Below are 27,235 nucleotides of genomic sequence, written 5' to 3'. Positions count from 1 at the left end.
CATCGATATTTTAGATCTTAAAAATGACCCAATTTGTTGCTTTCCAAAAGTGTAAGCAAAGCCCACGGAATTCATAGCTTCCATCTCTGAATTTTGGTCTACAAAACCAATTAAGTACAAAATGATGATAATGACGATGAATGACTGCACAAAATCAGATCTTAAATTTGAATATTTTGCATCGTAATTTGGAAAATCCAAATAAATACAAACAAATTAAGAAAAAAGACAAAGTTAGCAACTTAACTTCTATATCTATGTAGATGTCAGATTGTGAAAATACTTTTGTCTCAAATGGATCATGCGTAAAACGTCACCATGTTTGTTGTTTGCATTTTTGCTTTCTCTTCTGTTTTTTTATTTATATTTATTATTATTAATTAATTAATATTTTGGTTGGAGTTAAACTGTATTTGCTTTTTTTAGTAATATGAAACAAAGTTTAGTGATGCAGTGGGAGATTTTTCAGCATACTAGGAACATGATTCGGTACATCAAGTGTTATAATACAAATAGTTGAATACTTAAAAAAAATTCTAACTATTTGTATTATTACACTTAGTGTATCAGCCGTGTTTTCGGCACATTAAAAAAATTCTCTAGGGGGCCTAAAGTTTCTTCAAAAGATGGTGCACATTCAATGCCTTTCTGGCTACTCCAACTCCTTTTGAGTTTTGACTGCCCAAACAAGCAAACCGCAGAAGCAGTTTTTGAAGGCTGTGTTGTTGGCTAAGTACTTTTGTATTGTATAGCAGTAGGCAGCTAGCAGATAACTTCTGGGTATACACTTGAGAAGCTCAGCTCAAATTCTTCTAGTGCTTAGTTGAATTGGGAATGGCCAGCTGTATTTCACAACCCAAGAAATACTACATTCTAACTACTTTTCAAAATACAACAAAATAAAGTTGTTTGTGTGTGGTAAGCACCAAAACTTCAACTTTGGTTATGTTTTGATTGAATGAAAGACCTATCAATCACTGAATACGTGGAAAAATAATCAGTCAATCACTCAATACGTGGAAAAATTAACTTACTGATGGAGTTTAGAGTTCAGTTAACGAAGAGTATTCATCTTACATTAAGAAATCATGAATTCGATTTCTCCCCCCTTTCAATGTTGTATGTATTAAAAAAAAATAGTCGTATTACACAACATATGTGTTATCCTATTGGTCTACGAGTGTTTGATTGATAGCTTAAGTGGTGGTAGACCACTTTACCACTGATAGAAAGAATACGACAATCATTCTCCCTCCTTTGTACTTGTAAAAAAGTAGTTTGAGATCAACACCTTTAATAAACAATTGAAATGGGCTTGTGAAATTATGACTGTCTTTCGTTTCGTCCCCTATCACTGTGAATTCGGTTTTGACATATATAATTTTTTTTAAATTGTGTGCATTTTCGCTCATCATCCTTAAGTGGTGTTAATATTCATCACTCTATCAATTACTGTTAGAAGCAGTTCAGTCTCAAAGTTTGTGTAGTAGATAGATTAAAACAAACTCATTCAACAATAATCAATAAAGTGGTGAGCAATAATATTTCTTATGTTGATTTGCCACTTTGAGCAAATTAGTATGTTGATTCATCACTCAAAAAAATCATGAATACGAAATTTGGGATAAGCACTTGAAATGGGTCCATAGGCTTGTTTATAGTGTTTGGCCCAATTGAATTTGTAGGCTTCAAATTTGTACAAGTCCAAAATCATAAAAATTGGGCCTTAATTAGATAATAAATAGAAGTTGATAAGGCTTGGTCCAAACAAAATACTTCTAATCCGCTGCTTTGCCAGTTCGACCCCAAAAATCGTTTGCCATACACTGAGCTGAGCAGGAAAGCTCGAATCAACGAACAGGTAAGCTTCCCAATCGATTCTCCTCTTCAAATCTGTTGATGTATTTGTTTAATTTTCTATATGATTCGGATTAATCGTTTGCCATCACTTTAAACATAATTACTTGAGCATGAAGGATTACATTTCAAACACGCAGGAGTCTTATGAATGTGCCGGTAGTTGAAGGTCTGCTTCTATCGATGCTTCTGAAGGTGATGAATGCGAAGAAGACGTTGGAGCTCGGTGTCTTCACTGGTTATTCTCTTCTCACTACTGCTCTTGCACTGCTGCTGATGGCAAAGTATGTAATACTCATTAATATTATTCATGTGTTTTTTTTTCAATTTTCTTTGAAATAGTTAGATTAATTTCATCCTTTTACGTGTAGTGGGTAGCTAGATTAACATTTCAAAATTTCAGATAACAGCAATTGATGTAGATAAAGAAGCCTATGAGGTTGGACTGCATTTATTCAGAAGGCTGGGGTGGAACATAAGATTAACTCCTGCCAGTCAGATGCCTTCACGGTCCTAAATGATTTCATTACCGAAGTATGTTAATGTTTGTGAATTAAGTTGGGAGAAAGTGGGTTAGGCCATTATAATTTATAACACGGGGGTGGCCTGTGTGCATTGGAAATTGTACTTGTGTGTGGTTGGAAGGAACCCATATAGAATGGAGCTATTTCCTTCGGCACAGTGCATGACCGTTACGCTGGTCAAGCTGGTCCACCTATGTTTGTCTCTAGATTTCGAGTAACAAATTGGTAAATATGAATAGCATTTGTCCTTAAAACAAAGGGAAAGCTACATTGTTATGGAGAATGTTATCCGCACTCTTAAATTAGCATGTTAAACTTCTGAGTAAATAATGGTGAATTTGGGATGTAATATATCATCATGATACTTAGCTTAAGTAGTAAGTGGTATTAGTTAATATATTATTAAACGTGCAATTAATTAAGCAGGGGGAGGAAGAAGGGAGCTTTGATTTTGCATTTGTGGATGCCGACAAGGACTCGTACATGGAATATCACAAGCAGCTGATGAAGCTTGTGAAGGTTGGAGGAATCATAGCTTATGATAACACATTGTGGTTTGGGACAGTGGCGGAGCCTGAGGAGAATGTGCAAGAATTTGCAAGGAAGGGCAGAAAACATTTGCTGGAACTCAACAGCTTTCTCGCCGCGGATGACCGTGTTGAGCCAGCCGTTGTTTCCATCGGAGATGGACTCACCCTCTGCACGCGTCTCTGTTAACTTGCTGAGTAAGAAACAACTCTCATTTTGAAGCTATCTAATAAATAATTAAGACAGTTTTATCTGTGGTAATTAAAATGGTTATGAATGAACATCATCTTGGTTGCCTTCTTAATGAACTTCCTTTAATCTTGGGAGATTTTTTATTCCAAATTTTAAACATAAAATTAATGTGGGTTTTATTTTATTTTGATTTTAAGAAAAATTTTTGTTTTTATTTTTTTTTGGAAACAAGGAATTATGTGTTAATTAAATTTGGGAAATGCTTGTTGGTAGAGGTGGCAAATCAGAAAACCCATTAAGACTCATTTAGTTTGATTTCACCTTACACCTTCATCACCACTACCATTATCACCTCTATATTATGGTGATATTAAATTAAATGGGTACACATTAACAACCCAATGAGTTGATTTGCTACCTCTACTCGTTGGTGAAGGAGATAAAAGTAAGGGTGGTGAGACTGTGGTTGCAGCCTGGTGTTGGGGTGATGGAGGAGTGGGGGTGGGTACAGCCTTGATGAGGTGGTGATAATGGTGGTAAAGTTGGTGGTCACGGTGGCGGTGGCGGCCATAAGATAGTCGTAGAAGGTTATGTTAGTTGTAAAGGCGGGGGTGACGATGGGTAGGGTATATAAGATGGTGGTAGTAGAGATGGCAGTCGTGGTAGTGATGACATCGGCGAGCGATCGTAAGAGGTTATGGTACGATGGTGGTGGTGGTATTGATAAGGTGATGGTGGGGGTGATAGGGTCATGGTGATGGTCATGGCAAGGTGAGGTGACATTGTTGGCAGTAGAGGTAACATGGATGGTCATGATAAGGTGGTGGTGTTGGTAGCTAGTGATCATCATTGTATTAATTATGGTGAGTGGTGGAGTATATGATTAGAAGTGGAAAAAATAAAATCCAACAAAATCTTATAGGTAGTGATTGGATTCACAATGACAAAATATTTACTATAAAAGCACTCAAAAGTCAATCAAATCCTTTAAAATCAACGAAATTTTGAATACACCTATATTTATGTGAGACTTACAAAAATCTTAATTGAATACTACAATATTATATTGTATACACTTGAATTTGAGAGTCAAACAACGCTTTGTGAAGTCCATCAAATTTTATATACAATAAAGGCTCCAAAATTCATGATAAAAATCTCACAAACTTTGTTAAGATCTACGTAAAATTCAAATCAAATCCACATGAACTTATTAAAGGCAACTAAACTCCCTCAAAATCTTTATGTTCAGAACTCTGTGAAAATCCATTGAACGTTATATACAATACACTCCTTAATAATGTTCAATAAAGAACCTGTTACATATAAGTAATTATCCACGGATCCAAAAAATGTAAAACAGCCCAACCAGCCACACTGCTCAACTAGCCATACTGCCCACACCTATCAAATAAAAAGTGAAGCCCAGTCCAAAAGTCTGGCACGACCTTTCCTTTTAGGCCATGTTTTTGCCACCTACCCCTTTACACCCAAATTCCCAATATAAAACACACAATGCACCCAACTGCTTATTTCACAGAAAATTAGAAATTGAAGAAAATAAACATTTGCTCTTTTGTTGTTTTCTCAGCCAAGGCAGACGACAGACCGGAGAAGATAATCCTCAAAACCCCAGCACTTCTCAAGGTACACTCTTGTTTTCTTTTCCCTAATGTGACTCGTTGCTTCTACAGATCAAATGCGTTTTTTATAAAAGAGAGATTCACATGAAACTAGACCGCCATAGTGACGTTCTTCCAAACTTGTTAGGCATTTTAACTTTCTTACACGATGATCATGATTAGTTTGTAACACCACTGTCTTGACCTCCTGTTTCATATAAACGATGAGTTCCTTCTCGTTTTCTAGATTTCTTTCTTTCAGATTCAGATTGGAGTTTTCAACATTTTCGTTCTAATTTTTTTAATAAAAATTTCTTGTACTGTGGAAATAAAAAAAATCAACATTTATAATCTTTAGTCTTTTCAGCTAAAAATCAGATACTTTTTTATTATTTTTTTTTTTGGGAATTAGATTCTTTTTATTTTTAAATTATGAGATGGCCATATATCATGATGCACAAATGTCCCTGTTTATAAGTTCAGTTACAACTTAGAAGCTGCATGATGCACAAATGTCTATCTTCTGCAATTTTTTTTTAAGAAAACAGTTTGGAATGAAGAATTCGCAATCAATTCGTAAATATATCGTTGTATAAAAAATTCTTGAAATTCAGGTTTACGTGTCCACATTTTGTTGTTGTTGAAATATTTATAAACTAAAGAAACAGAAGGTGCTAATTATATTTTGCGTTAATTAATGGTCTCAAACAACGTCCTTAATTTCTGATAGTACAATACATCTTCGAAACAAGCTGCTTTCCAAGAGAACACGAGCAACTGAAGCAACTAAGGGAGGCCACCATCGAGAAATATGCTGTCTGGTAGGGTTTGATATTTGTAGTACTCTTTTTTCCTTCGTACTGGGCTTAAATCCCTGCCAAGGTTTTAACGAGGCCACATTTTGCACCCAATCCTCTTGTACGTTTCTTCATGAATGAATATATATATAATTACATGAGCCTGAAGGATTACATTTCGAACACGCAGGAGTCTTATGAATGTGCCTGTAGACGAAGGTCTGCTTGTATCGATGCTTCTGCAGGTGATGAATGCTAAGAAGACGTTGGAGCTCGGTGTCTTCACTGGTTATTCTCTTCTCACTACTGCTCTTGCACTGCCTGCTGATGGAAAAGTATGTACTACTCGTTTATTAATATTATTCATGTGTTTTTTTTTTATAAAAAATTTCTTTGAAATAGTTAGATTAATTTCATCCTTTTACGTGTAGTGGCTAGCTAGATTAATATTTCAAATTTCAGATAACAGCAATCGATGTAGATAAAGAAGCCTATGAGGTTGGACTACCATTTATTCAGAAGGTTGGGGTGGAACATAAGATTAACTTCTGCCAGTCAGATGCCTTCACGGTCCTAAATGATCTCATTACCAAAGTAAGTTAATGTTTGTGATTTTAAGTTGGGAGAAAGTAGATTAGGCCATTATAATTTATAAGATGGGGTGGCCTGTGTGCATTGGAAATTGTACTTGTGTGTGGTTGGAAGGAACCCCTATACAGTGGAGCTATTTCCTTCTGCATAGTGCATGATCGTTAAGCTGGTCAGGCTGACCCACCTAAGTTTGTCTCTAGATTTCAAGTAACAAATTGGTAAATATGAATAGCATTTGTCTTTAAAACAAAGAGAAAGCTACACAGTTATGGAGAATGTTATCCGCACTCTCAAATTAGCATGTTAAACCTCTTCTACGAGTGTTTAATAATATAATGTTGATCCTGAGTAAATACTAAATAATGGTGAATTTGGGATGTAATATATCATCACGATACTTAGCTTAAGTAATAAGTAGTAGTAGTTAATACTATATTATTTGATTTGGAGAATTAAACGTGCAATCAATTAAGCAGGGGGAGGAAGAAGGGAGCTTTGATTTTGCATTTGTGGATGCCGACAAGGACTCGTACATGGAATATCACAAGCAGCTGATGAAGCTTGTGAAGGTTGGAGGAATCATAGCTTATGATAACACATTGTGGTTTGGGACAGTGGCGGAGCCTGAGGAGAGGAGAATGTGCAAGAATTTGCAAGGAAGGGCAGAAAACATTTGCTGGAACTCAACAGCTTTCTCGCCGCGGATGACCTAGTTGAGCTAGCCGTTGTTTCCACCGGAGATGGACTCACCCTCTGCGGGCGTCTCTGTTAGCTTGCTGAGCAAGAAACAACTCTCATTTTGAAGTTGTCTAATAAATAATTAAGATAGTTTTATCTGTGGCAATTAAAATGGTTATGAACATTATCTTGGTTGCCTTCTTAGTGAACTTCATTTAATCTTGGAAGATTTTCTATTCCAAATTTTAAACATAAAATTCATGTGGGTTTTATTTTATTTTGATTTTAAGAAAGTTTTTGTTTTTAGTTTTTGAGAAACAAGGAATTCTGTGTTAATTAAATTTGGGAAATGCTTGTAATTTGCCACCAACCACCAACTGGGTAAAGAGCTACATAATAGCTAGCTGTAATACTGTTATAAGTTTGTTACAGTTGTCCATGTAACTAATCCTAGTTTAGTTAGTTAACTAAGCTTAATTAGTCACTAAGCTATTTTACAGAAGTGTATATAAACCTGATTGTAATTCCTTTTGATTAAGAAATGAAATACAGAACATTATTTCACATATGGTATCAACCGCCTTTCTGCTCACTCACCGATCCTACCTTCCTCTGCAATTCTTCATCTCTCTGATCGCATTTGCTTCAATCTTTGCGTTTCTTGCTTGAGTTCTTGATAGATTTCATGGCGTCTTCTACCTCTTCGCCTGTCGATCCAGAAATTGTTCCTCCACCGCCTGCTCCGATGAACCCTAATTCTTCCAATTCTTCTCTGGTTTCTTCGATTTCCATCCAGAACATCAGTTGTATGGTTCCTACAAAGCTTAAGAAGGATAATTATCTGGCTTGGAGAGCTCTCTTTGCTCCGATCTTTCGCCGATACAAGCTTACCGGGATTATCGATGGATCTGAGAAATGTCCATCGCCATTTCTTTCTGATCATTCTGGTGTGGCTTCTGCAATTCCTAACCCTAATTTCGAGATCTGGTATGAAAAGGATCAAAATATCCTAATTTGGTTGAATTATACTCTTTCTGAAGACTTAATTCCGTTTACCGTCGGTGTCACTTCATCTCGAGAATTATGGTAGAATCTTGAACAGCGTTTTGGTGGAGTCACGGCTGCTCACATTCATCAGCTCCGATCGCGTCTTCATGCTCTTCAAAAAGGTGATCTCTCAGTTTCTGATTATCTGCAGCGTATCAAAGGTATATCAGATGCTCTTATGGCTGCCGGAGCCCCAATTTCTGAATCAGATCTCATTGCTGTCACGCTTAATGGTCTCTCTGATGATTATGAATCATTCATTGATTCTATCATGCTTCGAATTTCATCTACTTCCTTAGATGAGCTTCATGGTCTTCTAATGAACAAAGAACTTTTTATGCTTCGGAAGAAGAAAACTCCTTCATCTACTGTTGCAGAACCATTCCAAGCCTTTGTTGCTCAACCTTCACAATTTCAGCATGGTCTTTTACCTACGCCCTTCTTCTCACAAGCATATGGCACTGGTAATCGCCCTAATTTTCAGCGCAACAATCGTAATCGGGGTAACTTTCAGAAAAACAATCGAGGCCGTGGCAATTATCGTGGAAATTACAACAATTATGGCACTGGTAATGGTCCTTCTAATCGATATTCTGGCAACTTCACTCGTAATTCTGGTGGTTACGGTCGCAATTCTGGCCCTCGGTCTCCCTGTCAAATCTGCAATTCCTTTGATCATGAGGCTATTGATTGTTATGCTCGAATGAATCATGCTTTTGCTGGCAAAATTCCACCTGCTCAGCTTGCTGCTATGTGTGTCAATACTGCTTCTTCTTCCCAGTCTCCATGGCTCCTGGACTCTGGAGCTACTGCGCATGTTACTAATGATATTGCCGCAATCTCTTATCCCACTCCGTACTCTGGTGAAGATAAAGTCTATGTTGGTGATGGTAAAGGTATGGCCATTCACCATATAGGCTCCTCTGTTCTTCAAACTCCTCATGCTGATTTTCGCTTAAATAATGTTCTTCATGTCCCAATGATGCAATTTAATTTGCTTTCTGCGTATCAGTTTTTAAGGGATAATTATTGCTCCTTAACCCTTGACTCTGATGGTTCTGTTATCAAGGACCGTTCCACTGGGAAGATGCTTTTTCGGGGCCCGGTTAAGAATGGTTTCTATCCCTTACAAGGCCAACCACTCAAAGCTTCACCTACTGTTCTAGTTAGCACAGAAGTTTCTTTACAGCAATGGCATAACCGGCTTGGTCATCCCTCCCCTGCTATTCTCCGAAGGATCCTGCATACTACTAAACTTGTTCCTGCTCGTTCTGCTTCTGTTTCATTTTTTTGTACAGACTGTGCCATTGGCAAAATTCACAAATTGCCATTTTCATCTAGTACTTCTACTGTCTCTCGTAGCTTGGAGTTAGTTCATTGTGATGTCTGGGGTCCCTGTCCAGTTTCATCTCTCAGTGGTTATAAGTACTATGTACTCTTTGTGGATGAGTTTAGCAAATATAGCTGGTTGTTTCCTTTAAAAGCAAAATCTGAAGTTCTGTCTATCTTTGTAACTTTCAAATCCTATGTTGAAAACCTTCTTGGGAATAAAATCAAGACTTTCAGATCTGATTCAGGGGGTGAATTTACAAGTTCTGTATTTTGTTCTTTTTTACACAAGCATGGTATTTCTCGTCAACTTAGCTGTCCTCACACACCTGAGCAAAACGGATGTGTTGAACGCAAGCACCGACATCTCACTGAGACTGCCAGGACACTTCTTGTTCGTTCTAAGGTTCCACACAGATTATGGGTAGAGGCATTCTCCACTGCTCTATATCTTATCAATCGGATGCCTATTTCTGGTTCTTACAAGTCTCCATGGGAAATTCTCTTCCACAAGCCTCCTGACTATTCCAAGCTGAAGGTGTTTGGATGCAGTTGCTATCCGTGGCTCAAGCCCTATGTGCATTCCAAGCTGGATGGCAAAAGTACCCAATGTGTTTTTCTGGGATATAGTCTTCAACATAAAGGCTATCGGTGTTTTGATGTTCACTCCAACAGAATTTATATCTCACGGCATGTTATCTTTAATGAAGATCATTTTCCATATAATGATCTTCCTTCACTGCCTACCGGTTCTTCTCAGAGGGATTCTTCTGCTCCATCCCCTATGCCAACTGACTTTCTCCTACCATTTCCTCACCTAAGCTCATCTGTACCTCCATATTCGTCTTCTCTTCCGGGACAAAGTACACACCCTTCTAGTGATGTTTCTACACCATCTGCACCCCATCATCCACACTCCCCGCAGCCTTCATCACCAATTCCTTCTCAGGAGCATTCCCCTTTGCCTCCTCCAGTTTTGGTTTCAGCTCCTCTCAATCATCATCCCATGCTCACCAGATCTAAAGCTGGCATTTTCAAGCCAAAAGCCTTGGCTGCTACTAAACATCCCCTTGATCCAAGTTCGTTTATCCCTACCACATTTCTCCAAGCCTCCAAACATGACCACTGGCATAAAGCCATGCTTGAAGAGTTTCAGGCCCTTCACTCCACAGACACCTGGACTCTTGTCCCTTCATCTCCACATCAAAATCTGGTAGGCTGTAAGTGGGTATTTCGTATCAAACGAAAACCAGATGGCTCAGTTGACAGATACAAAGCCCGCCTTGTTGCTAAAGGCTACCATCAACAGGAAGGCATTGATTTCAAAGAAACATTCAGTCCAGTTGCAAAACCGGTTACAATTCGTATTCTGCTCACTCTTGCTGTGCAACATGATTGGTTTTTAAACCAACTTGACATAAGCAATGCATTTCTCCATGGTACTCTTCAAGAAGAAGTCTTTATGCAACAACCCCCCGGTTTCATTGATTCCTACAAGCCTACCTATGTTTGCAAGCTTAACAAATCTCTTTATGGCTTAAACCAAGTTCCTCGGGCTTGGTATGATAAGCTTTTTCATACTTTAGTCTGCCTTGGTTTCACAAATTCTCAATCTGATTGTTCCTTATTTGTGAAACTTCAACCCTCTCATGTGATTGTGCTTGTCTATGTGGATGATATTATGGTCACTGGCCCCAATACTTCTCTGTGTCAATCCTTTATTCATCAACTCAGTTCCTTGTTTCCAGTCAAGGACTTAGGTCCTTTACATTACTTTCTTGGCCTCGAAGTGCACCGATCCTCTGAAGGTATATTCCTCTCTCAGCACAAGTATGCTTTGGATCTTTTAGTCAAGACACACATGGACGGCTGCAAGCCCTGTGGTACTCCTTTAGGCACACAGAAACTAGATCATGTTGGTGTTCCATTGGCTGATCCCACTGAGTACAGATCCATTGTCGGGGCCCTTCAGTACCTTACTTGGACAAGACCTGATCTTTCCTTTGCAGTGAATCAAGTCTGCCAATTTCTTCATTGTCCACGGGATTCCCACTTTCAAGCTGTCAAAAGAATCCTCAGATTTTTAAAGGGTACCATTGATCAAGGTATGTGGTTCAAGAAAGGTCCTTTGCATCTTACTGCTTTCTCTGATGCTGATTGGGCAGGTTGTGTCTTTGATCGCCGGTCTACCAGTGGTTACTGCATCTATTTGGGTAGAAATCTAATCAGTTGGAGTGCCAAAAAGCAACATACTGTTGCTCGTTCTTCTATCGAAGCTGAATATCGATCTCTCGCCCACACTGCAGCTGAACTTACTTGGGTGTGCAAAATTTTTCAGGATGTGGATTTCCTTCTTTCTACTATTCCTAAAATCTGGTGTGACAACATCTCTGCGATCTCTCTGGCTTCTAATCCGGTTTTTCATGCTCACACAAAGCATGTGGAACTTGATTATCATTATATTCGTGAACTTGTTCTTGCCAAACTGCTTCGTGTGCACTACATCCATACTCACCATCAGGTTGCTGATATTCATACCAAATCCTTGTCTAAAGCTCGGTTTCGGTTTCTTCAGTCCAAGCTTTCTCTCGGTCCTCCTCCGATCAGCTTGAGGGGGTGTAAAGAGCTACATAATAGCTAGCTGTAATACTGTTATAAGTTTGTTACAGTTGTCCATGTAACTAATCCTAGTTTAGTTAGTTAACTAAGCTTAATTAGTCACTAAGCTATTTTACAGAAGTGTATATAAACCTGATTGTAATTCCTTTTGATTAAGAAATGAAATACAGAACATTATTTCACATACTGGGGATGCCTCCGACTAACCTAATGGTTTATGGTGTGCTTAATGTGACCTTAGCATTTGAGCTTTGCTTCTGCCCTGTTTTTTAAATGATCATTTTATTCTAGCATAGCCAAAATGAATATCATCTTGAAAAATACCTCCTTTGTTAAAATTTAACAGAGACACCTGTTTTTGAATTTTCTTTGTAGCACGTGATCAATGAGACAATCCAATGAAATTATATTTCGCCACTCATTACTACGGTCTGGTAGTATTCATCTTCACTTGCAAGTAAGAGGTTTTAGATTCGAATCTAATGGATGGCAAATTCGATAACAAATTAGGCTGCCCATTATGTGGCTTTGCTGAACTCTCCATTCCCTTAGTGTAAAAATATCGATGTACTAAAAAAAATGATGCTATATTTCTAATAATACGGTAATATCTCTTCAGAATAAGAGAGAGTTATATAAAACATATTTACTATCATCGTGGCGTCCTGAACTACTAATTCATAGTCATGTATAAAACTCTTAACATGACCTTGTAAAAATGGCTTGTAACGTCGTAATAGTTGTGGACCTGTTTCATCTAAGTTCTTTCCTAGAATAGATATTGTAAAGTGTTATTTTGCAGGATAAAGTTAAGATGTTCCTTATCTGGGATGTGAAATAAAGGAAATTAGATTCGAAATTCGAATTTACAGCTTAGAAGAGTAGAAATACTTTTTATGCAGAATGAGTGCATGCAGAAGAAAGAAAGAGCACAAGCAATGAAGCAATGAGCAAGTTGTGAGGCAGACACCAAAAGGATGTGTTAATTATCGCACTTGCTTTTAGGTGGTCAAAAAGGGTGAGAACACACATTTAAGTTATTGACCAAGAACAATAAGAACCAAGAGTTAAAAGCTAAGAAAATAAATTCACAAAAGCTAAGAAAATAATATTGTGATATTTCTCTGTATTTACAAGGGGAGGGATTTTATGTTTGATAATCTGAATTAACTTAAATTTTGGTCTACAAAACCAAGTACAAAATGATGATGACAACGACGAATCACTGCACAAATCTTAAATTTGAATATTTTGCATCGTAACTTGGAAAATCCAAATAAATACAAATAAATTAAGAAAAAAGACAAAGGTTTAGCAATTTAACTTCTATCTCTATGTAAATGTCAGATTGTGAAAATACTCTTGTCTCAAATGGATCATGCATAAAACGTCACCATGTTTATTGTTTGCATTTTTGTTTTCTCTTATGTTATTTATTAATTTATTAATTAATTAATATTTTGGTTGGAGTCAAATCTGTCTTTGTTTTTTTTTAGTAATATGAAACAAAGTTTAGTGATGCAGTGGGAGATTTTTCAGCATACTGGGAACATAGTTCGGTACGTCAAACGTTATAATACAAGTGATTGAATATTAAAAAAAAAAAATTTCTAACTACTTGTATTATGATACTTAATGTACCAATTGTCTTTTCAGCATATTAAAAAATTTCTACATGCAGGAGGGGGCCTAAAGTTTCTTCAAAAGATGGTGCACATTCAATGCCTTTCTGCCTACTCCAACTCCTTTTGAGTTTTGACTGCCCAAACAAGCAAACCGCAGAAGCAGTTTTTGAAGGCTGTGTTGTTGGCTAAATAAGTGCTTTTGTATTGTATAGCAGTTTGCAGCTAGCAGAAAACTTCTGGGTATACACTTGAGAAGCTCAGCTCAAATTCTTCTAGTGCTTAGTTGAATTGGGAATGGCCAACTGTATTTCACAACCCAACAAATACTACATTCTAACTACTTTTCAAAATACAACAAAATAAAGTTGTTTGTGTGGTAAGCCACAAAACTTCAACTCTGGTTATGTTTTGATTGAATGAAAGACCTGTCAATCACCGAATATGTGAAAAAAAAGGACATGTAAATCACTCAATGTGTGGAAAAATTAACTTACTAAGACCATCTCCAATGGTGACTTAAAACCTAAAAATATTTAGTCCAGAAAATTTAGGTTTTAGCCCAAAAACAGTTTTTCTACTCCAACCCTTCTGATCTAAAATTTTAACCCCAGATTATCAAAGAATGAATTAAGGCTATTTTTTTTAAAATTAACTTAAAAAAAATATGTAGACTATCCTAGATTAATTTTATGAATATTTTAACCTAAAATATTTAAATTCCGATAAATTTTGAAAAATCACTAAATCAATACATGAAAATTATGATAAACCACATAAACTTAATACCAACGATATTTAATAAATCACATAAACTTTAAAAAAAAAAAGACAATTAATAAACCACATAAACTTAATACAATCGAAAACTCATAGACTACATAAACTTAATAATGATATCTACCATCTTGACTTGGTAATGGACTTGGGTGATAGTCTTGAGATGAATCATCATCTTGAAATATACTCCTTGTGGCATTCCTTTGTAAAATTTCCTTTTGCTTACCACGTAAGTATTTCTTCCTCTCTAGAGTGTATTTGTCGAGGTCCTCCATTATAAAATTAGTTTCGTACCTTTCTTGCTCCCTATCCCCTTGTTCCTTCATGGCCAAAAGCATTTGGGCCGATTCTTCTTGCCGACGGCACTGGTTTTTGTTCATTCTTGCCATTTCGCTAGCAAATTGTGCACGTATTAGATCTTGGGACTTCCCTTTTCTCTTTGCTTCATTTTGCTTATCTCTACCCGGGGGCCTTGGAAAAGAAGAAGTTGGGCTTATTTGGTCGACATTTTCATTGTCGGCAAAATTCACACCTTCATTGACATCATTTGGGGGTGGGGCTTCATTATGAAATAATCTTCCACATTGTTGATTCGCATCGGTTCCCCACCTTAGACAATCCTTGAGGATGTTCCAAGCATGATGCAACTTTAAAGCTTGATTTTTTGGTGTAGTTCTTATCTTGTAAATTGTCATTCCTTTGTCACCCTATGCAACAAATACATAAAAATAATTAGTTGCAAAATACTATTATGTACATGACAACTAAAATATCAACAAAGAAACTTACAATTTCTGAGGCGCCCCTTCCACTAGGCATGTCAACCATGGCTCTCTCCAAGCTTCCCTTCCACAAAGTGTACGCTTTGTTGATAATCTTCCATTGATCATAAACACCACCAACTTCCCTTCGACCGGCGTTGGAGTTTTCATGGAACTTATCAACAATTTTACCCACAAAACCTTTCTAGTTTTGATTGGTGCTGACGGCACCATCTTCGCTAACAGAAATCCATGCCAAACATAAAGCAATATCTTCGTCAAAGGTCCAATTACGACCTCTAACATGCTCTTTTACCATCTTGAAAATTTTGGAAATGAGAAGAAATGGTAGAAAGAAAAAGTGGAAGAATTGTAGAAGAAAATTGAGTTTTGTGTGAATGTTTGAACAAATACATAGGTATTTATAGAGTTTTTGGTTGAATTTTAAGTTAAATAATTTTTTAAAATTATTTTAGCCGTTGGATTTAAATTTGGACCGCTATATCTTTTTTTTTTTACCGTTAGATTTGATTATATTCGATCTAAGCCGTTAGATTCAATAAATATATATAAAAAATTTTGAACGTGGACCGTTGGATTAACCAACGGTCCAATTAAAGTGGTCGTTGGATGAACAAAAGTAGCCATTGGGCTACAGTAACCATGACAGCAGAGGGGACCAACCCACGTGGGTGGGCCTTCGGCTGGAAGAAAGTGGGCGCGTGAGGTGAGTTGGGTTTTGGGGTGTGGGCTTCACAGCCCACTTTGCACTCTCACCCGTGAGTCCCATTTTATTTTGTAGGCTAAATTGTGGCTGGTATTTGCATTTCTTTTAGGTTTTAAGTTTTAGGTTTGGTTTAGGTTTTGGGTTGGAGTGGGTTTTTTTTGGGGAGGGGGGGGGGAAGAAGGGGAATTTTAGGTTATAAGCCACTATTGGAGATGGTCTAATGGAGTTTGGAGTTTAGTTCACAAAGAGCGTTTATCTTACACTAAGAAATCCTGAATTTGATTTCTCCTCTTTCAATGTCGAATGTATTAAAAAAAATATCATATTACACAACATATGTGTTATCCTATTTGTCTACGAGTGTTTGATTGATAGCTTTAGTGGTAGACCACTTTACCACTGATAGAAAGAATACGACTATCATTCTCCCTCCTTTGGACTTGTAAAAAAGTAGTTTGAGATCAACACTTAATAAACAATTGAAATGGGCTTGTGAAATTATGACTGTCTTTCGTTTTGTCCTCTTTGACTGTGAATTCGGTTTTGACACATATAACATTTTTTAAGGTGTGTTGAAGAGTGCATTTTCGTTCATCACTCTATTTATTACCGTTAGAAGCAGTTAAGTCTCAAAGTTTGTGTAGCACATAGATTAAAACAAACTCATTCAACAATAATCAATAAAGTGGTGAGCAATAATATTTCTTACGTTGATTTGCCATTTTGAGCAAATTAGTACGTTGATTCATCACTCAAAAAAATCATGAATTCGAAATTTGGGATAAGCACTTGAAATGGGTCTATACGCTTGTTTAAAGTGTTTGGCCCAATTGAAGTTGTAGGCTTCAAATCTTGTACAAGTCCAAAATCATAAAAATTGGGCCTTAATTAGATAATAAATAGAAGTTGATAAGGCTTGGTCCAAACAAAATACTTTTAATCCGCTGCTTTGCCAGTTCGACCCCAAAAAATCGTGCCATACACTGAGCTGAGCAGGAAAGCTCGAATCAACGAACAGGTAAGCTTCCCAATCGATTCTCCTCTTCAAATCTGTTGATATATCTGTTTAATCTTCTATATGATTCAGACTAATCGCTGGTTAGATCGTTTATTGAATCAATTTCTTCCCACATAAAAAATTCCCATTCAGCGACCATCCGATCTGTTTGGTTGCCGAGAAAAAGCTAGAAAGGAAACAAAAATCTTAAAATTCTGTGTGTATCTGAACGTAAATTTCCCCTATTGAATTCCAATCGAATAATCTATAGTAGCTGAATCGTGTTTTGTATGAATATTTTGGATTTGTATAAGCTAGGGTTTGTGGAACTGTGAACAGAGCTGAGATTTTTAGGTTAACGTTGTTCAGGGACTGAGAGATGGCGTTTATAATGGAGTTTGCTGAGAATTTGGTATTGAGGCTAATGGAGGACCCTAAGGAGAGGGATAGGAAGTTCAGGGAGCACGTGTATGCGGTGAAGGACCGGTGCCAAAAGACCAAGGACATGTGGGCGCTACCCCTCCGTCCCTACGGATTTTGGACCTTTGAGCGCCATAATTCGCAGCTCCGTTGGGATGCTCAGATTAGCCAGGTTGAGGGCCGGAGGGATCCTTATGATGATCTCCTTGAACACAGCAATGATCTCGTCACCCCCAAAACTAAATGAGTGCATAAGGTATGCTTTTTCAGTTTTAAAGGCATTCTGTGTTTCTATTGCATTGTTCGGAATGTGTGGATGTTCTGCATTTGCTGTCAGTGGCCTCCAAGAGAATGGAAGCCGAATACATCTTCATGCTAATTGCTCCAACGCATGTACCCAGGAGAGTGTGTGTTGGCATTAGCGGTAGCTTTGTGCTATATGTGTGGGTCATTGCTACAAGTTTCATGTTAATTAGTCTAAATATTTCCGGTGAGAATCTTTCAATAAACTCATGGTTTGTATTGGCATGGGACATTGCTGGTCTTGCATGTGTTTTGATTTGTATGACCCTTCTCTTTTAGGTAAGCCCTAGTTCTGTTGGATTGAGCCCTAGTTTGGGAGTGAGGTGCTTAAAAAAAAAGCACCCATGAAAAAAAACTGTGAGGGTTTTAGGTGTTTGGTAAAGTGAAAAAAAAAGGCTTATTTTGGAAGCTGCTGTGAGAATAAGCTGAAATCAAAGGAAAAAGTTGAAGTTGCTATTTGCAGCTTTGGAAAACTGGTTTTTTTTCAAAGCACATCGAGCTACAATGCTCCTTTAATGAAAAGACCCACTATCAGACTGCTTTTTTTTCCAAAAGCACTTTTACAAAAAAGTTTACCAAACACTCTGCTGCTTTATTTCACAGCCGCTTATTCTCACAGCACAGCCGCTTATTCTCGCAGCAGTTTTTTTTTAAAGCACAGCAATACCAAACCAGCCCTGAATCTTTTCATAGGTTAGGCACCAACATTTCATCTGTTTATGCAAATTCATGGTTTTATCTTTATGCTTATCCGCTTGTCACTTTTTGGTACGTAGAGAAACAGTCGGTAAGTTATTTTGTATTTGAACTTTCCACCACTTACATTTTATAGACGAGAGCAAAGGATTACATCCGCCTTAGATTTTGTCGAAGGGCATCATCGAAGTTCAAATATGTCCTTACGAGTTGAAACTAGATGTGCTATCTTTTACGTTGGATTCTATTGTGGGATAAGCTCACTGTAATTGGGTTTTTTAGGTTTACGCAACCTTTAAGAATAGTGCTTAAGATCCTCAGGTTGACGAGATGAATGATATTTGATGCTCTCTTTCCTTGTTGCAGGTCAAGCCATCTGCATAATTCAGGTTTGAGGCTTCTGTTGCAGTTTGGAATTTGGCGTTGTCGTAAAATGTTGTTCGGTTTTAATGTTTATTCAAGATTGGTCTCTGTTTGAATAAGAGTCCCATGTATCTTCGATGTTGCGGAGGAAAACATTTAATGTGTTAATTCTACAAGTTTTCTGTTATCGTACAATCTTTGGATTTCCATTGGCTTTAGTTTGGGATTATGCAGACAACACGAAATAAAAGTTCGAATTAGTTAGTTTTTTTTGTCAACACTTATTTTTATCTTCCACATACCCTTGTTAATTTTCTTGTTAATTTTTTATTATTGATTTTTAATTCATTTGATCCGATGATCGAAAATTAAAAAAATGAGACCGTGAATACCACTAACCCCTTTTGTCATTAGATAGTTTGGACTTGAATCCGGAGTAAGACTTCCTATTATGATCTCCTTCTCTCCCTTCCTCTCATTTTTTTTGTTTTTTTTTCTATATAAAAAATTCAAAATAAGATATTGACGCAGCTTAATCATAACCGGTTAAATAAAAGAAAAGATAACAAGAGAGAAAATAAAAAGAGAGAGAATCCTACTCCCTTGTATCCATGGAGTAGAACTTAAACGAAAACGGTAGCAATGCATGCTGTCGAAATGGTAATCCATCAGAACCAGACATTTCCTTTCAACCACAATCGGCACCAAAATCAGTCGGTATCTAAACAATCGCACGCCAAGAGAAGGGTAAACGACCTTTACCAAACTGAGACAGAAGTTGAAAGGGTCTAGAAGTTAATTTACAGAAGTCGCTAGCTAAGCTAAGTGGCTATCCACATATCTTCAGTTCATCCACAACCAGCCAACCCTAAACACAACTCGAAACAAGACTGCTAGTAGAATTAAAAGACCAAATCTGATTCTTCCGATTCTTCAATCAGAATCGGAAGAATCAGATTTGTGCTCGACGTGTGCAGCCGCACCTTCTTTCTTCTCCACCTCTCTCTTTTTAACCGCACTGGATATCTCATCGATCGGAACAAGGGGTAGATAGCCGAAGATGGCATAGCCTTTGCGGGTCATGCCCTTTACGGTGTGGTTGTATTTGTCAGACCAGCGAGCAGCGGTTGGTGTAGCCTTCTGTGCCACTCTGTGGATGGAAGGGTACGTGTTGAGTCCGACCCACAGCTTCACAGATTGGTTCAAGACAAAGTTCTTGTACTCGGTTGCTGCATAGTGAATAGCTGAGCGTGGACCGCCAGTTTGAGCCTCCCTTACAAATTTCTGTCCCTTTTCCGCTGCTTTCTGGATCAAACAGTGCGCTTGGCTCGCAACCTGCTTAGCCACAGGTGGAGCATGCTTATCGAACTTGTCTGTAGCTTCGTCTACCTGTTGAAAATGTGATCTTTGCTCATACATGATACATATCAACATCTAATAAATCTCAAAATCAACGTTGATCATATATGTAAGCATGCACAGAGCATCATAAAACCGCAGAACATATAAACTAAAACTCACTAAACACGTAGCTCAAAAATCGAGTTAGCAAATACACAAAAAGTAAACTAGTTGGATCACAAGCATCAGTTATCCATGAAGATATCGAAATCGCAGTTCACGGATGATCCTTCACTCTTATTACAATGGGATTCCGATGGGACTTTTCGGCATCAGGATACAATCCCAGACACAAAATACAACAACTACACAAGTAAAACCCCCCCCCCCCCTTCACAATTCATAAGCAAACCAACAGTCATATCCACCGATCAAGCACAACCTCATACAATTTCTACCATCTGTTCACAAAGGATACCAGAAAGACCATAATTAACACTTCACTATTCCTTCGACAATCCGCACCAATCTTACATTTCGACTTTGTAATTTTGCATAATCTAATTTGACATGCATAACTTTTCCAGTTTCTTTCTTTCGAGTCAGGAAAAGAAGAGAAGAGAAGAGAAGAGAATACCTTGGTGTCGAGAAAAGCGAGGACATCGTCAGGAATGCCCTTGAGCTTCTGGTAAACAGGACCGACGACGGCGGTGACAGCGCCCTCCACAGTCCCGACCGTCGATCTGAGCGGCCCAGAGTTCTGCTTAGCGTAACCGTACAGACTCGAAACGCACACCAGCGTCTGAATCGCCGCCACCCTCAGAAACCCTAGATGCTTCAGTTCCTTCTCCTTGCTGTTGATCTGTACCCCATCCTGCACACAAAAAAAAAAAAAAAAAATCAGATAGTTGGCAAGGATCCACGCAAAAACAAATCCAAAAAATATAGATAAAACGACAAATCAGATGATCGGAAATTCAATTACATCGACGGTTGCCATTGTTTGCAGATTGTTTTTCAGGTTTTTGAGATTCCGGGAAGTCGCGACTGAAAGAGCAAATTGAATCGGAAGATCGGAAAATAGAGAAATGGTTTTATTTATAGTGGCAGGAGGAGTTACGAGAGGAATCTGGTGTGTTCGTACGATGGGCGGTGGATGTGGGATTTGTTTTGTTCTGAGTGGGCCCAGAGTAGGTCGACTAGAAAACCAAAATAAGGAGAAGAGCTCTATCAAAATCATCGGATCAAATGATTTATATTTTTTAAATTTTATCAACGGTCCACTTATTTTGAATTCTTAAAAATTATAATAATTATAGATCGTTGGATAAAATTTTAAATGTTCGGATCTCTTCTCCCAAAGAAGGGAGGTTTGTGGAAGTTTCAGGAAACGAGCTTGACTTAAGGAGTCTCGTGGCGGGTACCCAGTTGCTTTCCCTCCATCATGATCGAGTGTGAGGCGGAAATGTATTCTGTGGGCCTTGTCATTACATCGTACGTGGGTCCCACTACGAAACCACTCTTTCTAAGTCTAAAACTAAACGTTAAGGTTCTAAATCAATTTAGAGTAATACTATTCATACCATATTTTTATATTGGGTAAATTACATAGTAGTCTCTCAGGTTTGAGGTCTATTGTAATCTTATACAACATCTTTAAAACATTTCACTTTCATACCTCAAGTACTATTTTATTTCAATTTCATACAACCGTTACATTTTCCATCCATGGATCTGTTAAATGCTGACGTGGCTGCCACATGTATGCCATGTGGCTGCCAAATGTCTGCCACGTGGCAAATAAAATAATTTTTTAATTTAAAAAAAAAACTGAAATTGGAAGGAAAAAAAAAAAGGGACCGAACCCCTGCAACCCAGAAGAAGAAGGAGGAGGAAGAAGAAGAAAGAGGAGGAGGAGGAAGAAGAAGAAGAAGAAGAAAGAGAGAGAAAGAGAAGAAGAAGAAGAAGAAAGAGAAAAAAAAAAGGGTCCGAACCCAGAAGAAGAAGAAAGAGAAAGAGAAAGAGAAGAAGAAGAAGAAGAAGAAAGAGAAAGAGAAGAAGAAGAAGAAGAAAGAGAAAGAGAAGAAGAAGAAAGAGAAAGAGAAGAAGAAGAAAGAGAAAGAAAAAAAAAAAGGGGTCCGAACCCAGATGAAGAAGAAAGAGAAAGAGAAAGAGAAGAAGAAGAAGAAAAAAGAGAAAGAGAAGAAGAAGAAGAAGAAGAAAGAGAAAGAGAAGAAGAAGAAAGAGAAAGAAAAAAAAAGGGTCCGAACCCAGAAGAAGAAGAAAGAGAAAGAGAAGAAGAAGAAGAAGAAGAAAGAGAAAGAGAAGAAGAAGAAGAAGAAAGAGAAAGAGAAGAAGAAGAAAGAGAAAAAAAAAAGAAAAAAAAAAAAGGGGTCCGAACCCAGAAGAAGAAGAAAGAGAAAGAGAAAGAGAAGAAGAAGAAGAAAGAGAAAAAAAAAGTGGCAAACAGGTTTTTTTTTTTTAAATAAAAAATTATTTTATTTGCCACGTGGCAGACATTTGGCAGCCACGTGGCAGCCACGTCAGCATTTAACATATCCATGGATGGAAAATGTAACTGTTGTATGAAATTGAAATAAAATAGTACTTGAGGTATGAAAGTGAAATGTTTTAAAGATGTTGTATAAAATTGCAATAGACCTCAAACCTGAGGGGCTACTATGTAATTTACCCTTTTATATTACATTTCTATACTATTTAAGTGACATTTGATGTGTACAGCCAAATCATTTTTTTAATTATTAGTTTATTAAATAATAAACTAAATTTAAAATTTTAATTAATTCAAATGATATGGATGTCCACCTCAAATGCCACCTAAGGTGGTATGAAAATGTAGTACAAAAATATAGTATGAATAACATTACTCATTAATTTATTATATAGCGCAATGTAAAGAAGTTTCTTTTAATAATAAAATGATATTACTAAGTTTTCAAAAAAAAAAAAAAGATATTACTATTTGAACTTACACGTGAGTTAGAAATCGAGACATAATAAGTTGAAGAGGAACATTTTTTTACATTGCTATTTATTATTATAAAATTGATATTTACCTTTACTTATAATTGAATTTTTTTTATAATTTAATTCTGGTGAATGACGAGTTTATGTTAAATTATTATAGCTTAGTCATAGTTTATGACGAGTTTATGTTAAATTATTATAGCTTATTCATAGTTTGTCTTAGCTCAAATCTCTCACCCCTTAGTATAAATATATTGAGTAAATTGTAGCAATGATCCCTCAATTTTAATCAAATTGGAGTATTGGTCCCTCAACTAAAAATTCATTATCATTAGTCTCTCAACTCATCAAAATGGGTAGCTATTGTCACAGCCCGTCTCAGAGATATGTATTATTTTATTCTCGAGGACTTTAAAGGACGGTTTTATCCTTAGACGTGAAATTGTAGTGTATGTGTGTCACATATTTTGGTTCTTGGATGTCATGTTCTTGGTTGGTTGGTGACCACGTGGGACACACACACACAAACCTCATTCTCTCTCTTCTCTCCCGTGCTCTCTCTCTTAGACTCACTCTTTCTCCTCTTTCTTCGTATGGACGAGCACCAAACTCACCCATTCACGCACGGATCGAGATCGTGCTTGGTTGCATCGTCTTCATCTCCTCACCACGAGCTCATCCATACCAGTTTCAGGTATGAAAACCTTCGAAAACCTCGTGAACCAAGAATCTCCGATTTGAACATTGTTCATGCTAACGTAAAAACATGTGTTTTTTGAAATTCTAAGCTCATAGGGAGCTTTGGGAGGCCCTCTAGAGGCTCGGAGAAGTTCGTTAGGTGGTTTTGGACGTCGGAATCGAGAGGTCGAAGCTTGGCTAGTTTTTCTCCATTTTCCCGGCGAGATCCCGTGGTTTTTTAAGCTTGAAAGAGGTATAAACTTGTTCTATTCTCCATGCACTTCATTTTGGTATAAAGATCGTGAAAATGGTGCAAAAATGGCCGAGATATCACGGTTTAAAAATTTCCCAGTTTTCCAGTACCGGCGATGGTCGTTGGAGTTCAGAGGTAGGAGACGACGGAATATTCCGTCAAGCCTGATGGAATATTCCGACGCCGTCAGTTAGGTTGGACGGATTCCGTTAGGACTTCACAGAATATTCCCCGGTATATACCTGACGGCGTTGACTGACGCCGTCAGCATGCCTGTCACGTGGCCGCGCGTAGGGCCGTGCCCTTGCCGGCGTGTGGGCAATCGGAAAATTTTTCTAAAAATATGGAGATGTTCGTGACGTTGTGTAGATCACGTTGGTATATTCAAATACCAATTTTGACCAGTGTATGAGAAGTTATTAGCTAGTTTTGTCTATGTGTTTTAAATAACGTTTTTATAGTTAATTCGCATATAGGTGAGACTTATCCCAAGGATGAACGTGTTCAAGGGCGACTCGGGGGCTACGACCCTTCAACATACCAGTGAGTGGGCTTTTGGTTTTCAGTATATATTTATATACTTGATATTTTCCCAGAAATATGTGTTTAAATGAAAGTATGCCTTAAATGCCATGCATATGAATTTATAGTTTGTTTATGAATTGGTATTTGATGCATTATATATAATTGTGGTGTTGTGGACGCTCAGGTAAGCTCAGGTGAGTTGTGTTTAGTTATGTGAATTATCGATGATGCGATATGTGATAGAATAAAGTTGAGCTCATAAAACTGCACCTAGGGTGATTGTGATTTAGCCAGAGATATGGCACATGCCTGTTTATTATGTCACCTCCTGCACCATATGCTCATATTGGATCCAATTTAGGTGCACAGTCTTGTTGTACAGACCTTATTTATGGTTCCGACTCGTAGTGGACTAGCGATTTACCGCCCAGCTATTATGTGAAAGTAGTATTGAGCATAATTATATTACACCCATTATTGTCGTACAAACCTTTTCATTTGGTTCCGACTCTTGTGCAGTATAGTGCCGTATAGGTCATTGTAGTGACTCTGGCTAGATTGACTTTTGAGCTATGAATTCAACCATACAAACTACCACAGGGGTTCCGGCTAACATGTTATATTTCTATGAAATTATTCTTACCTGAATTGCTTACTCTGTTGTATCATGGCATGTCATACATATGCATATGATTATGTGAAGCATGGTTTGAATTGATATATTTACATATATATTTATGTCTATGCTTATATCTGGATTCTGGGAAAAATTATACATGTTTTACAGCGAGGGGTTGATATGTTGATAAATGAAATGGTTTTGTAAAACATTTGTTTTTGCCCACTCACGTTTTCTGTTTTGCGCCCCTCCAGGTTTTAGGTAAGCTTGCTGTCGGTGGCCTTGAGGATTTCGGCGGTTCTAACATATCTAAATAATAGTAGGACATTCCTGGTACTATATAATTAGTACTTGTCCTACTGGACTGCACTTAGACTTTCTATGCTCTAATTAGAAGTACTTACTTTTGTATCTTACTCCAAACACTTCCTGTTTAGTAGTGCACTCTAGTAGATTCAATTTTAATTATTCATATATTTCTTATCTTAATTGCTTCCGCACTGTGCACATGGCTACGTCACCCCCACGTGACGGCCATCATGCCTTGATCTCGGTCAGGGTGTGTCAGCTATGGTCATTTTCGTCAACTTTGTCAGAAATTTATCAAAATGAGTTATGTTGGAATGATTACTACCATTAGGTTAAAATGAGGGACCATTGCTCAAATTGGGTTAAAGTTGAGGGACTATTTCTCCAATTTGATTAAAGTTGAGGGACAATAGCTGCACGTTTTGATGAGTTGAGGGACCAATGGTAATGAATTTTTATTTGAGGTATCATTGCTCTAATTAAATTAAAATTAAGAGATCATTGTTATAATTTATTCTAATTTTTTTTTGTTGAAAATGATAATGCATATGTGAAGATTGCGCTAAACTACACAAAGTCAATTATAGAATTTCCTATTTGACTCTTCATCTTCAATCGTCAAGCTTAAAGCTTTTCTCTTACAATAAATGAGAATATTATTAGTTAAAATAGCATGAGTAATGGGAGGAAGACTATATGTGTAGACTAAATTAAAAAAATTAAATGACATAAAAAATAATAATTAAATTATTACTTAAATTATGTCACATCCTGACCCGGGGTCCCCCATATCCTGGACTTGATTCCGCCGTAGCACTATATTGTCCGTTTTGGGCTCCGACCACACCCTCACGGTTTTGTTTCTGGGAACTCACGCGAGCAAAACTTCTTAGTGGGTCACCCATCCTGGAAATGCTCTAGCCCATTTCTCGCTTAACTTTGGAGTTTCGATGGAACCTAAAGCCAATGAGCTCCCAAAAGGCCTCGTGTTATAGGGAGGTAAGTATGTATATATAAGGCATAGATGATCCATTGCATTGGGCGGTGTGCGATCTAACAATCCACCCTTTTAGGGGCTCGACGTCCTCGTCGGCACATTTTTTAGAAATCCATGATGACATGTTCCTTGGATATTTCAACTATGTAGAGGCAGCATGATGGAGTATCGCTTACATTTCCTAACGGTATAACCGTTCAAAATTAACCATCATATATGTGACCTTGAGTCAACAGTTTTCATTTTTATCTGAAAACCGAATGGTATTTCTCTATGGAGAAATATGTCCAAAATCTTTATTAACCTTAGAACTTCCCAATTACACTTACTTTTGGAAATAGCTAAGTTTCTGACAGCAGTAGTGGAAGAACTACATCAATGACTATGATTGCACTATCATGTATTATCTCGGTTGTGCAACATAAATACTATTAACCATAGCAAAAGACATATTTACCCTTAAACATCTTTAGCTTGTCCTATTCCATTCTAGTTGGGATTCAGGAGTATTGATATGACGTTACTTACGAATCCTCAAGAAATCGTTCGAGTGGTTATAATCACTTACTGTATTTGAGAAGAGATGGGAAATATCACCGTAATCTCCCAGTATGAGGTTTCTTGTACATGTGGATGTCATGATGATGTTTCGATGATTATCTATCGACTTGATAAGTCAGCTTACCTTTCGTTGGTCCGAAAGGACTACATTTTAGACCACTTATCAAAATTTCTCATTCTTGGACTTATCGGACTTTATGGCGATTTGATCAACATCTACCTTGACCATGATGCCATAGTCACCTCCTTGTGGTAGAAAACATTCTAGTTAACTTTGGGTACGTGGCCATTCTACTGCAGTTCGTGTTATTTTGGAGGCAGATAGATTATCTAGAAAAATCATACAAGCATTGAAGTTTAGTGGTGATCGTTAACTCTTCAATCACCCAACAAATACTCTGCTGAACGAATTTTACCGTTGGTGATTGAATCTTTTGGAAGCTACCATCGTAGCGAGATGTGATACATTCACTTCAGTTACCTGATATCCTAGATTTGATGGATTTGTTTT

General features: G+C 37.4%; 2 protein-coding genes and 2 pseudogenes across 3 annotated transcripts; 3 read left to right on the top strand and 1 right to left on the bottom strand.

Moving 5' to 3' along the window:
* The first annotated feature begins 1,707 nt into the window (after positions 1-1,707).
* LOC126608044 (uncharacterized) lies at positions 1,708-18,717 on the top strand. 2 transcript variants are annotated; one of them, XM_050275804.1, is made up of 3 exons: positions 1,708-1,861; positions 17,041-17,347; positions 18,457-18,717. In XM_050275804.1, exon 2 carries the CDS (start codon positions 17,051-17,053, stop codon positions 17,336-17,338), a length of 288 nt encoding a protein of 95 aa, XP_050131761.1. In that variant the 5' UTR covers positions 1,708-1,861; positions 17,041-17,050; the 3' UTR covers positions 17,339-17,347; positions 18,457-18,717. The 2 variants fall into 2 exon arrangements, with proteins under 2 accessions (XP_050131761.1, XP_050131760.1); XM_050275803.1 differs by lacking the exon at positions 1,708-1,861 and adding an exon at positions 16,553-16,692.
* On the top strand, positions 2,003-3,213 carry LOC126608042 (flavonoid 3',5'-methyltransferase-like; annotated as a pseudogene).
* Positions 4,629-7,066, top strand: LOC126608041 (flavonoid 3',5'-methyltransferase-like; annotated as a pseudogene).
* A 359-nt stretch (positions 18,718-19,076) lies between the features above and the next one.
* On the bottom strand, positions 19,077-20,946 carry LOC126608037 (REF/SRPP-like protein At1g67360). Its single transcript, XM_050275795.1, has 3 exons — positions 20,780-20,946; positions 20,432-20,668; positions 19,077-19,842 (listed from the first exon to the last, which is right to left on the bottom strand). Exons 1-3 carry the CDS (start codon positions 20,792-20,794, stop codon positions 19,387-19,389), a joined length of 708 nt encoding a protein of 235 aa, XP_050131752.1. The 5' UTR covers positions 20,795-20,946; the 3' UTR covers positions 19,077-19,386.
* Positions 20,947-27,235: the final 6,289 nt, after the last annotated feature.

This window comes from Malus sylvestris, chromosome 16, assembly GCF_916048215.2.
Source record: "Malus sylvestris chromosome 16, drMalSylv7.2, whole genome shotgun sequence".
NCBI lineage: Eukaryota > Viridiplantae > Streptophyta > Magnoliopsida > Rosales > Rosaceae > Malus > Malus sylvestris.
The sequence above is the reverse complement of the archived record's forward strand: the minus strand, read 5'-3'. Positions and strand labels throughout refer to the sequence as shown.